Source organism: Triticum dicoccoides, chromosome 1A (assembly GCF_002162155.2).
Source record: "Triticum dicoccoides isolate Atlit2015 ecotype Zavitan chromosome 1A, WEW_v2.0, whole genome shotgun sequence".
Classification (NCBI taxonomy): Eukaryota; Viridiplantae; Streptophyta; class Magnoliopsida; order Poales; family Poaceae; genus Triticum; species Triticum dicoccoides.
This window is the reverse complement of record NC_041380.1, coordinates 558341050-558354116: the sequence shown is the minus strand read 5'-3', so window position 1 is coordinate 558354116 and position 13067 is coordinate 558341050. Positions and strand designations below refer to the sequence as shown.

The window sequence follows — 13067 nt, the reverse complement described above, 5'->3', positions numbered from 1 at the left end:
GTGCATGTAGCTCCCGCTTGCGCAGGGTCTGGGGAAGGGTCCGACCACTTTGGGTCTATTGTACGCAGCCTTTCCCTACATTTCTGTAAGAGGCTGTTTCCAGGACTTGAACCCGTGACCTCATGGTCACAAGGCAGCAGCTTTACCACTGCGCCAAGGCTCCCCTTCAAGAGAAAAACTCGATTGAAGAACTAAAATTGTGAAGCCAAATAATTTAAGCCAGGGTACTTGCTTTTCTTAACAAGTGACAAGTTAGATCACTTAACAGTATATCACTAAACAATATGGAAACCTTCAGGTGACAAAAAAAGTTCAGGTGGTTCTGCAAGTAGTTTACTTTTAGGGAGTAAACCAGAAACGCGTAATGGAGCTCGAGCTTCACGGAGCCCTCTATTTGAAAACTTAAAAAATCAATTTTGTAATTTTCAAAAAAATTCAAAAAAAATACACATATACATATGGATGTGTACTAGTTGTCTGCGAAGTTCGCGATGAAATACCTTTTTATGCGAGCTACACAAAAATGAAAAAATCACATGTTTCTAGCACATGTACTATCCACTATAAAATCAATGATTATTACTTTTTGTACAGGCCACATAAAAACGTATCTCGTGAGAAATTTCACACACATCTAGTATACATCTATAAGTACTTGTGTATTTATTTCAGATATTTTTGAAACTTAAAAAGTTGATTTTTTAATGTTTGAAAAAAAAGGGCTCCCTGGAACCCGAGAGCAAAAAAATCTACTCTCGGAGTAAATGTTCTAATTAAAGATGATGCCAGGCTAGGAAATAACCATGAGTCTCCTTTTTAAGTGGCATAATTTACACAGAAAATGCGAATTGATACTACATCTGTACCCTGCAAAATTGGCAGTCTCCCGCATAGCTTTGGTCAAGCCTGATAAAGCAAGAGGAGTGGAGGATGTTCTGCTGAGAGCTGCACAAACTGGTGGAATGTCTGAAAAGGTAATACCGTAATAGATACGTGCCACATTTCTCTCTCCTATGTCAAATATTCGGTAGAACTTACTTGTAAAAATATTGCATTTGCTGGTCTGTAGGTGTCTGAAGAAAGGCTTATCTCACTTCTGAAGCAAATCAACACCCACACAGGCAAACAAACCAAAATGCCGGTAGAGTCACTGCACATAAGGAAATTTACTTTGCTTCCAGTAGTGGGTTTAGGCTAGCTTCATTAAAACCCGATATGATCTGAGGTGCAAAGTTCTCTGCATTTGTGATTCTTACAGTGCAACAAATGGCTAGGCATCTGCAAAATATCCACCAAAAGTGCAGTCAGCTTTATCCCCCTTTGCCTTTCATGCTAACTCTAGTATGTTTAACAGAATCAGAAGCGTCACAACGTCCTTGGCGACAATGACTAGTTGGTAAGCTTGCTGTGCGAGCAAGGACGGGGCGTCGACCCGTTGGCTGGGCAGCTGAGGTTGCTGCCAGCCCACCCGAGTTCGAGTCCCGGTGACGCGCGGTGCTCACGACTTTTCTCTCCTATAAAGAAAAGCCAACAAGGATTAGCCCTTGGGTTGGTCTCATAATTTTTTTTAAGCTTGCTGTGCGAGCGAATGGGTGCAGCGGCGTTTGGTGCTTGATTCAACAATTACCAAAACCTGACAAACTATTTGATTGGTCTTAGGTTGTATATGATGTGTATATTATTCGGGGGGTTTATTGATAAGAGTTCATGTGTAGCTTCTACCCCTGAAACTCTCTGCAACACCATCCAATTGTTGTGGCCGATTTATCAAAGCCTGTCATCAGATAATTGTATTAATATGTACGAGTTCTTCTTGTGATGTCTGCCACCCAGTGGTTTACATGATTCTCCCTACTACACCCTGTCTGTCCAGTTCCTTCATCTGCATCCCTCGCTTGTATTTGGACTTCTTAATCGAAGCTTAAGGAGTAGATATGAACAAGACTAGGCTCTGGACCTAATGCAGAAATAGAACATAATGGAGGATCAAGAATCTGCAAACAGACTTGCATTGTTACGAAATGAAAGCACAAACTTGCCAGAGGTTGGTTAAGAAATGCATCACTATTTCTGAATCTCGGTTTGCACCACAGAATTCAGTTCTTACTACCAACGAGGCGACAGCAAGCATTCACCGTTTCCCATGAAATTCAGCAAAGGTACTACTTGAAACAGTAACATTCAGATAGATTAGCAACTTCAGTTCTGACAACCAACTAGCCAACGAAGCGTTGGCACACAGACGACCACTCCTACCACTACTTGCAGATACATAAGCAGAGTCAGCGACTAACAGCAGCCAACTACATCTGTCACAACAAGCGGCGCGCCGTCAGTCTAGGAGGATGTGAACTTGGTGACGGCCTTGGTGCCCTCGGAGACGGCGTGCTTGGCGAGCTCGCCGGGGAGGACGAGGCGGACGGAGGTCTGGATCTCCCTAGAGGTGATGGTGGGCTTCTTGTTGTACCTCGCGAGCTTGGCCGACTCGCCGGCGAGCTTCTCGAAGATGTCGTTGATGAAGGAGTTCATGATGGACATGGCCTTGGAGGAGATGCCGATGTCCGGGTGCACCTGCTTCAGCACCTTGAAGATGTAGATCTTGTACGTCTCCACGCCCTTCTTCGCCTTGCTGCCCTTCTTCCTGCCCCGGGTCTTCCCCTCGCCGCCGGCCTCCTTGGACGCCGTCTTGCCTGCCGGCAGCCGCTTCTCGGCCTTGGGCTTCTTCCCCGCGGGGGTCTTCTCCGCCGCCTTCTCCACCTTGTTCTCGGCCGCCGGCTTCTTGTCTGCCTTTGGGGCCATGGCTGCCGCTGGAGCTTCTCGGAGGTGAGAGTGAGGGAGAGGTGTTTCGCTCGGAGGTGGGGAATTGCAGATGTGAAATGAGGCTGGGGGCGGCGAGATTATATGGTGGGGAGGAGGTGCGCCCTGATTGGTGGAGAGGCCGGTGCCACGGATCGATACGGTGAAGTGATATCGACCGTTCGATGCTGCTCGGGATGGACGGGCCGGATGCGCTAAGGCGCGGATCGATGACGTGGGCGAAATGGTGGGCAGCTGGAAATTCTCCGTGGCTGGCGAGAATTCTGTGGTTCTCCGGGTACTGCACTTGGGTCCTACTTGATCACTATCGGATCGTAGGCCATCAGCCATGTGTGTGCTTGTACATCTTGGCCTGGAGTCGATGCAGGCCAAGCGTGATACTTTTTTGAAAGGAAAAATACCGTCTACTCATTCATTGTAAATAAAGGGCTTATTGATGTTGGTATTTATATTGTACGTTTTCCTTTTGCGGGATATATTGTACGTTTATAGAGATATTAACATTCTGGAAGGATTGAGAGCAGTAAGCTCACCAAAGAAGAGAGGCAGCTCCGAAATGAATGCCCCCCGCGTCGTCCGCGTGAGCAACTCGGGCAGCGACTCGGATCCCTTTTTACCGGAGGTTTCCCGTGCGCCTCCCCTTGCCGCCGTCGGGCTCACCCGTGTGGCTAAGGGCGGTGGTAGGGTTCCATTCTCGTGCCGATGTGGACGGCGTTCGGCGAGGTGCGTATGGCTGCTTGGATGTTTGTGAAGGTGGAAGTTGCAGCGACGGGGCAGCGGTGCTCCACGTGGGGCTCAATTCGGCAGTTGTGTGGCTAGACCGGCACCAATGTGCTTCCCACCGTCACTCATGAATGCCATGGTCACCAAAGGAAGCAGCCACCTACGGCACCGTCAATTCCTTGGGAGGAGCACATAAACCGCTCCTCTTCCCTGCCATGGAATGAAGATCTGCTCCCACTCGTCCGTATGGCCGCCTCATGTGGAGCCTCATGTGGAATCCTCCATCTGGGGCAGCCCAGCGGAGATCCAATCTGGGAGTGCGCTCATGCCATGGTCATTGCCCTTGGGATGGCTATTTGGCGTCAGGGCGTGGCAGGTTGTGGCGTTGTCCAAGCGCAATTATCACAACTGACTCCCGCATCTCCAACGAGGAAGGGCGGTCATGGTGACCTTCCCCTTGGGCTCACGGCACAAGGTTGGGTGGTGACATGAATCCGGCCAACATTTTGCTCGGCGATCATCAGCCAAATGGTGGTCACCTGGGATGGAAATCTGTATAATCCGTGTTCATAAGCGAGGACGGTGAAGATGGTGGTTCTGAGTGGTGTTGTCGTCTTAGCAGATCAGCCTCAGTTCGCACTTGTGAGGATAGTACAAGGTCTCTATTAAAAGGAGGCATGATATCCCTTAGTTTCCATTAGGACCCCGCTGCCACGGGAGGGTAGGACAAAAGATGTCATGCAAGTTCTTTTCCATAAGCACATATTACTATAGAATACATGCCTACATTATATTGATGAACTGGAGATAGTTCTGTGTTACCCTAGGTTATGACTGCTACATAATGAATGACATCCGACATAATTATCCATCATTGATCCATTGCCTATGAGCTTTTCACATATTGATCTTTGCTACGTTACTTTGTCGTTGCCACTATTACAATTGCTACAAAACTGCTACTGTTACTTTTGCTATCATTACCGTTACTTTCATACTACTTTGCTACTAAATAACTTGCTGCAGATATTAAGTATTTCAGGTGTGGTTGAATTGACAACCCAGCTGCTAAAACTTGAGAATATTCTTTGGCTCCCCTTGTGTCGAATCAATAAATTTGGATTGAATACTCTACCCTCGAAAACTGTTGTGATTCCCTATACTTATGGGTTATCAAGTCCCTTCGGTCTACCTGTGCGGAGATGATCATCGCACACCATAAGGACCATGCCCATATGCAACTATTGGGATCGAGGCAAGTCAAGGAGACAACATAAGTTGACTTCGACTGGCGGCACTACTCGAGTACCCAGTCTTGAGCTACGGAGTGAAAAGTTTGCTCTGGTCCTAGTTGGTAATACCTAGCAATGGGGGTGGTGTTTGCGTTGTTACCATGATGGTGGCATTGCTCGGATTTGATCTTCATGGTGCAACCATGATCCGACTTTTGGTGGTTGGATACGGCGACGGCGACACTTGTGCGTCGTTCCCTTCCTGGAGATGTTGCTTTGGGAGAACCCTTCCCGTGGTCCTTTCGTTATCAAGAGATAGTTGGCGCCGATGATTAGTGTTGCATATCTTCAATTGTTGTCTTCATTGCTTCAGGTTTTTTCTCCCTCCACCTAGGCAATAATAAAGTTGTTATTTATATTTCCTTATATCATGATAAATGTTTATTATTCATGCTAGAATTGTATTAACCGGAAACTTAGTACATGTGTGAATACATAGACAAACAAAGTGTCCCTAGTATGCCTCTACTTGACTAGCTCGTTAATCAAAGATGGTTAAGTTTCCTAGCCATGGACATGTGTTGTCATTTGATGAACGGGATCACATCATTAGAGAATGATGTGATGGACAAGACCCATCCGTTAGCTTAGCACTATGATCGTTTAGTTTATTGCTATTGCTTTCTTCATACTTATACATGTTCCTATGCAACTCCCGAATACCGGAGGAACACTTAGTGTGCTATCAAATGTCACAATGTAACTGGGTGATTATAAAGATGCTCTATAGGTGTCTCCGATGGTGTTTTTTGAGTTGGCATAGATCGAGATTAGGATTTGTCACTCTGATTGTCAGAGAGGTATCTCTGGCCCCCCTCGGTAATGCACATCACTATAAGCCTTGCAAGCAATGTGACTAATGAGTTAGTTGCGGGATGATGCATAATGGAACGAGTAAAGAGACTTGCTGATAACGAGATTGAACTAGGTATTGAGATACCGACGATCGAATCTCGGGCAAATAACATATTGATGACAAAGGGAACAACGTATGTTGTTATGTGGTTTGACCGATAAAGATCTTCATAGAGTATGTAGGAACCAATATGAGCATCTAGGTTCCGCTATTGGTTATTGACCGGAGATGAGTCTCGGTCATGTCTACATAGTTCTCGAACCTGTAGGGTCCGCATGCTTAACGTTCGATGACGATCAGTATTATGAGTTTATGTGTTTTGATGTACCGAAGGTTGTTCGGAGTCCTGGATGAGATCACGGACATGACGAGGAGTCTCGAAATGGTCAAGACATAAAGATTGATATATTGGAAGGTTATATTCGGACACCGGAAAGGTTCTGGGGGTCACCGAATAAATATCGAAGTATCGGGGAGTTACCGGAACCCCCGGGGTGTCAATGGGCCTTCATGGGCCTTAGTGGAAATAGAGGGCAGCAAGGGAGCTGTGGGGCGCGCCCCCTAGGCCAAAACCGAATTGGTTTAGGGCTTTGGGGACCGGCCCCCTCTTTCCTTCTCCCCTCCTCCTCTTTCCTTCCCCTCCTAGTTGGACTAGGAAAGGGGGAACCTACTCCTAGTAGGAGTAGGATTCCCCCCTTGGGGCACACCCTATGACGCCGCCGGCCCCTCCCCTTTCTTCTTTTTATACAGGGACATGGGGGCACCCTAGAACACACAAGTTGATTGTTTAGCCGTGTGCGGTGCCCCCCTCCATAGATTTCCACCTTGGTCATATCGTTGCAGTGCTTAGGCGAAGCCCTGCACCGGTAGCTTCATCATCACTGTCACCACGCCGTCGTGCTGACGAAATTCTCCCTCGACCTCAGCTGGATCTAGAGTTCGTGAGACGTCACCGAGCTGAACGTGTGCAGATCGCGGAGGTGCCGTACCTTCGGTACTAGGATCGGTCGGATCGTGAAGACGTACGACTACATCAACCGCGTTGTCATAAAGCTTCCGCTTACGGTCTACAAGGGTACGTGGACAACACTCTCCCCTCTCGTTGCTATGCATCTCCTAGATAGATCTTGCGTGATCGTAGGATTTTTTTTTGAAATACTGCGTTCCCCAACAAACACCGTATGAACTGTCGACAGGAAGAGTACCCTCTCTACATCACTTGAGAGTCTAGGGGAGCCCAGCTGAGGCGAAAGTGTTTAATCCAAATATTCCAAAGTTAGATCCCAAATCAGTAAGTTGCCACTTCAACGGCTATCCTGATAGATCAAAATGTTTTTATTTCTACTGTTCAGACAGATACACAAAGTTTGCAGAATCAAGACATACAGTCTTTTTAGAGGACGAAATGATGAGGGGGAGCATGGTAGCTCAGAAAATTGACCTTGAGGAGAAAAGGGTGCATGCACCTAATCCGATGATTCAGGGGTCATTTTTCTCACTACCTACTATACCAACCCCGTCAATCCCTGAGGTTGCGGTGCAAGCACCTGTTGCAACTCCACCCATGACAACTGTGGGAGAAGATCCAGAACATGTCCGTCAGGAGCCGACCGAACCCGTTGTTGAGCATGAAAGGGGGGAGCAACAACCACTTTTAGAAGATGTGCCGAAAGTTGAGGCCCTTAGAAGGTCTTCAAGACAAAAAAAGTCAGCTATTTCTACTGATTATAAAATTTATAACAAGGAAATAGTTCATACGGAAAAAGATCTCACCTCATATGAAGAAGCCATGGGAAGCCCTCAGTCATCAAAGTGGCTGGAGCAATGGAAAACGAGATGAAATCGATGAGTTCCAAAGATGTTTTGGACTTAGAGAATATTCCTAAAGGAGCCAAAACAGTAGGCTGTAAATGGGTCTACAAAACTAAGTATGACTCTAAAGGGAATATAGAAAAGTATAAAGCACGGCTTGTGGTAAAAGGATTTACACAAAGAGAAGAGATAGATTACAATGAGACATTTTCCCCCGTCTCATGTAAGAATTCCTCCAGAATCATAATGGCATTAGTTGCACATTTTGATTTAGAGTTATATCAAATGGATGTAAAGATGACATTTCTAAATGGGGATTTAAAAGAAAAGCTATACATGAAACAACCCAAGGGTTTTATCATGGAAGGCAAGGAAGATATGGGATGCCGCCTGAAGAAATCCATTTATGGATTAAGACAAGCCTCTAGACAGTGCTATCTAAAGTTTAATGAAACAATTAAAAGTTTTGAATTTAAAGAGAATATTGAGGACAACTGCATTTATGCAAAGTTCAAAAATGGGAAATATATTTTCCTAATCTCTTATGTGGATGATATCTTGCTTGCTAGCAGTGATGTTAGTCTGCTACAAGAGACAAAGAAGTTCTTGTCCTTAAATTTTGATATAGTAGATCTTGGTGAAGCATCATATGTTTTGGGTATAGAAATTCACCGAGGTAGAAAAAATGGAGTTTTAGAATTATCGCCGAAGGTATATTTAGAAAAGGTTCTTAAAAAGTATAATATGCATGCGAGTAAAGCGACACCTCTTCCTATAATCAAGGGCGGCAGTTTTGGGAAATTCCAATGTCCCAAGAACCAGTACGAGATCGATCAAATAAAAGCAGTACCATATGCTTTGGATGTTGGAAGCTTATAGTATGCACAAGTGTGCACTCGTCCTGACTTAGCTGTTATCACCGTGTACTCGGTAGATATCAAGACAATCCAGGCATAGAGCAGTAGAAGATGGTAAAGAAAGCTTTGCGTTATGCGCAAGGCACGAAGGACCTCATGCTAATATACAGAATATTTGATTCCCTAGAGCCCACCGATACACGCACCGATCTAGGGTTTCGCGCAGTAGTGACGTGAAGCACCGCCACCGCCACTACTCTCTGCCATCACCGGCCACCGTCACCATGGCCGGTACCGGGAGTTCCTCGAGTCAAGGAGAAGGTACTCCACCGTAGATCCCTAACCCTAACCGATCCAATGAACCAACACTTTCCACTAGTTTACAGTTTTTTTTTGCGGGCTATAATTTACAGTTCACTGAGATTTACAAAAAGTAGCGGCACAGGAAACGATGACTTCAGCAGGGGTTTGAGCTGAAAGCTTGTGTGCTCTATTTTAAAATGCGAAAAATTTACACAAAACGATACAATTTCAACGAGATTCATCACAAAAAAAAGGCCATATGCGGGCGTGGTTTGTTACATTTTCGTCACATATCCCATGATCGCTTGGAGAAACGCGCGAGATACATCCATCATCGGTTGGTGTCCTGCAGCTTCAGCCTGTTGGCGACTGTAATCACGCGGTGGTGCAGGTTCAGTGGAGGTCGACGCCGGCGGAGACCTATGCTGCTCATGCGCGCCATCTCCGTGGAGATGGTGTGGTGGTGGGGGCACCTTCGGCGCTGGCGGCGCAAAAGGACGCCTGTTCCCTGCAACGTCGGCGAGGTTCAGGTGTGATGCGGGCAGCGCTGCGGCATCTCCATCGACACCCGACGCGAGCAGGTTCTTGTAGTCGTATGCATCACCTGAAGTGGGGAAAAGGTAAGAATAAGAGAAATTGTCCTGTACCAAACGGAAAATCAACCAACCAAGAAAATATATCCATGAATTGTGTATGCTTGTGAACAGAAACTTTAATCGTGCATGCATGCATGTCTACAAAATGGACAAATTGCGTATGCACTCATGTACTACTACTCACCTAGTATCCTTGCTTCCCGAGGTTCAGAGAGCAGGAGGAACTGCAGGAGGAAGACGAGGAGAACCTTTGAAGGGGACGACGATCTCTCCATGGGTTAAGAGTAGCTAAGGTCCTCTTGTGTGGATCAGTACGAGAACTGTGTGCGTTGAGGCTGTGAGCAACGAGGATATATGTACTGCGGGCCGGGGTGCTCGCTCAATCGTGTGGACATCCATGTGCCTAACTCTCTAGTCAATCGTATGAGTCTCTCACCCGATCCCTTGCTATCAGACTAGCCACAGTAGGACTAACTTCAGCAGTAACATCGAATTCAACTCAGCAAATTTGTTTATGTGACAATGAGTTAATAAGGAGAGAGGTAGTTTACTGTAACATCACATGTCCCAATGCAATATGAGTCTATAACCTAATAAATAAAGCTTTATATAACACCACATTTTTGCTACTACCCATTGTAAAGATAGTAACATAGTCTAAGGATATGTGTATCTTACTAGTATATGTTACTCTTCATTGTGGCTAGTTTCAACGTGTTAAATGGCTTCTCTTTTCAAGACCAAAGACCTCTGGCGAGCCCCCCAAGGATACAAACAGACAAACAGTCTTGTACTAGTATCAGCATGTTGCCCACCCCACAAATTTTTTTAAATGAATCAGCATGTTGCCCACTTGTCCCAGTGGACGTTTTTAGCTATACCTGCCCTGTTCCATCAAAATAAAAAGAAGCTAAACCTGCCCTGTTTGCTGTTGCAATGCATGTGCTCACCCTTTTCTGTCGTTCGGGGTGTGTAACCGTAGAATATGTGGTATAATTACTACCTACGTTAGAGTTTTGTATTCTGCATGATGCGGGCAATGATTGTAGCTTCATAAGCTATCGTTCTCACTCCTTTTCCTTTCCTTATGTTTTTGACGCCAATTGGTTGCATGGGTTACAACTTCAGAAACAACTAGATGAAGGCCTGCGCGTTGCACCGGGAAGCCTAACAAAACAGATGCATAAATAGGTGCTAAATTTTTTAAAACTATAACAAAAACAAATTTAAAATTGCAGTCAGTTTGTCTTTAAAAAACAGGAAAGCATACGAAGCATGTGATAAAATGTTGTATAAAAAGAGAAAACTGTTGCATTGATATCAACGGGGCGCCTACATAACAAAAATATGTAACATGACATACATATATTTGTTCCAAGCATCACACAATAATTAGTGAAACAAATCATGGATAGATTAGTGCATGAATTGTAACTTGTGACCACATGTATGACTTGAGGACATGACATAGTTGCATGACGAGGAAAATAGGTAATGGGTAGCCACTATTTAAGGATATAGGATCTGATGCAATGTGAAGCTTGTTCTAACTGGCATACTTATCGCCACCAACCGTGCAAATGGGCCCATGGGCCAGCGGGCTGGAACTGTTTTTCCTTTTTCCAAAACCATGGGAGCTCTTGTAAAAAAGTAAGTGTCTCACACACTCCACTTTCAGCGACTCGCAATTGGAATTTTTCTAGGCTGAAGCAACACTACATACACAACCAAAGATGATTACCGTCGTGTCAAAAAAAGATTACTGTGATATTATCTCGGCTTGAAAATATAGCCCCCTTTAGCATTTGCGCGAGTCAAACATTTCCAATTTGTTTCCTTGTGATGGTCAAACATTTTTAAGTTAATCATCTGCAATGAAAATATGCTACCATTGAGAACATCACAATAACAACTATTATGCTAGGCAACATGTTTGCAGACAGATTAATTAATATAGTATACAATATTGAATATTGTATTAATATCTAGAAGGCTGTAAACAATTTGTCGCGCAATACTTGACCCAAAGTATGTTGGTATATGTTATACATGCTATATATCAAATTGGAAGTACTTGAAAAATATGTTCAGCATTGTGTGCAACGTTAGTTTGTAACTACTAAATTTGATAGCATTGAGATGTCTTCATATGCATGTGCCTCCATAGATGTCTTCAGATCCCTTTTTTAATGTTAGACATCTATGTTTTATGTGATGATGCAGTCAAATATGTTTTCCAAATTTGTTTTAGCATCAAGAATATTGCACTTGTATTTTATTTTTGTAAACATAGTAATGCTATTACATGTTCATACATTTGGGTTGACCAAAGTTTCGGATGGCCAGTTGCAATTTTTGTGTGCTTGAGCCTCGTTTTCTAGCCAATGTAGTACCTATTGATCTCGGAGCAAACATATTCAAATTTATTTATTTAATTATGGGGGGAGACATATACAAACTCATGCTTAATAAATTATCGGCAACAATCGGACAAAAAAGTCCATTACCACGCCCTTCGGACCCACGCTGGTCGGCCAATTACCGTGAGAGGCTCCTCTTGTCTCAGATACTATGTACACTAGATCATGGATGGCGCGCGTTGCTACGCCCATCTATTTGTAATACTGAATGTTAGTGTTTAATACAAATACGTGGAGGCATTATATACCTAAACATTAAGGAATAGTAATAGCTACAAGACACCAATGCTAGTGTTTTGAAACATAGCACACTTTGTATGGTAGAAGTATCAATATTGCATTGAGTTTGTTTGTAGATAGATTTCAGAGTGAAGACAATAAACACAAAGGTTATTATGAAAAATAGGAAAGAAATAGTTGTAATGGGATATGCAAGGCTCCTTCCTGATTTAATGGCATATTATTTTTCGACTGCCGAAATAACAGTTTATAGGAAACTATTGCTGGATATCCTTACAATATACTACAAAATTATTTCTAAGAGCAGTCACAACACTTCACATGCCAACTTGAAGGCAAGGATTTACCTACGATGAAAGATTGTACCCTTCTTTGTTAGTCAATGGCAGTTCGGAGGAAGAAAAGGCGAGTTCAAATCTTAACAGCAGCAAGATCATAGAGGAATGTATTTTACCTGCTTCCATTTGTAGCAATGGAACCACAAAGATTTACATGACTTCTGTTTCTTTACTTCGTCTTGCAGGTTTGACAAATGCACACTTTTTATCAACCCAGTCACTTGATGCTACATAAAAGTTAGATTAAATACTTCAAAGGTCAGATAGTAGCCACTAAAAGATTAGAGATAATAATATAAATGTATGATCACATATCACATCAATGAAGATAAAATCGGTGACACCAAGATGGTTAATTACTCGTATACTACGTGTTGATGCATTTAACTTTTTTGACATAAGAGGGCAACACTGTTACAGAGGGCGACCGACTGACGGAAGGTGCACAGAAACCATCATATTTACTCAGTATTACATGGTGCAATTAACTTTGCAGCCAGTAGTAAATTTCTCATATACACAGTGGTGCATTTAACTTTGCAGTGCCACATTATTAGCAAAGGCATTTGAGAGGGAAACTACTATTCACTTGGAAGACATGAGCACAGACAACTAAGTCAGATTGGATTTTTAGCAAGTGTATGCATGACAGACAACACCGGCACTTTAGAAGGTCAGGTCTTCAATTAAAACAGATGTGCAGACAGTAAGTACTTACTACAGAAAATATGTCCTTGTTAAGCTGAGATCTTAATCAATACAGGCAAGAACTCCACCGACCTGAGTGTTGTTCTTGATAGTGAGCATGAGCAC

General features: G+C 43.9%; 1 protein-coding gene and 2 long non-coding RNA genes across 5 annotated transcripts; 1 reads left to right on the top strand and 2 right to left on the bottom strand.

The window, feature by feature from the left end:
* The first annotated feature begins 886 nt into the window (after positions 1-886).
* Positions 887-1118, top strand: LOC119289601. The gene is made up of 2 exons (XR_005141552.1): positions 887-974; positions 1070-1118. It is a non-coding gene; the product is annotated as an uncharacterized LOC119289601 (long non-coding RNA).
* Positions 1119-2144: 1026 nt separating this feature from the next.
* LOC119289590 (histone H2B.2) lies at positions 2145-2886 on the bottom strand. Its single transcript, XM_037568891.1, has one exon. The coding sequence runs from the start codon at positions 2797-2799 to the stop codon at positions 2338-2340; it is 462 nt and encodes a 153-aa protein (XP_037424788.1). The 5' UTR covers positions 2800-2886; the 3' UTR covers positions 2145-2337.
* A 5938-nt stretch (positions 2887-8824) lies between these two features.
* LOC119289546 lies at positions 8825-13067 on the bottom strand. Of its 3 annotated transcripts, none has more exons than XR_005141547.1 (4): positions 13035-13067; positions 11764-12481; positions 9441-11125; positions 8825-9264 (listed from the first exon to the last, which is right to left on the bottom strand). It is a non-coding gene; the product is annotated as an uncharacterized LOC119289546 (long non-coding RNA). The 3 variants fall into 3 exon arrangements; XR_005141546.1 differs by having other exon boundaries at positions 9441-12263; positions 12371-12481; XR_005141544.1 differs by having other exon boundaries at positions 9441-12481.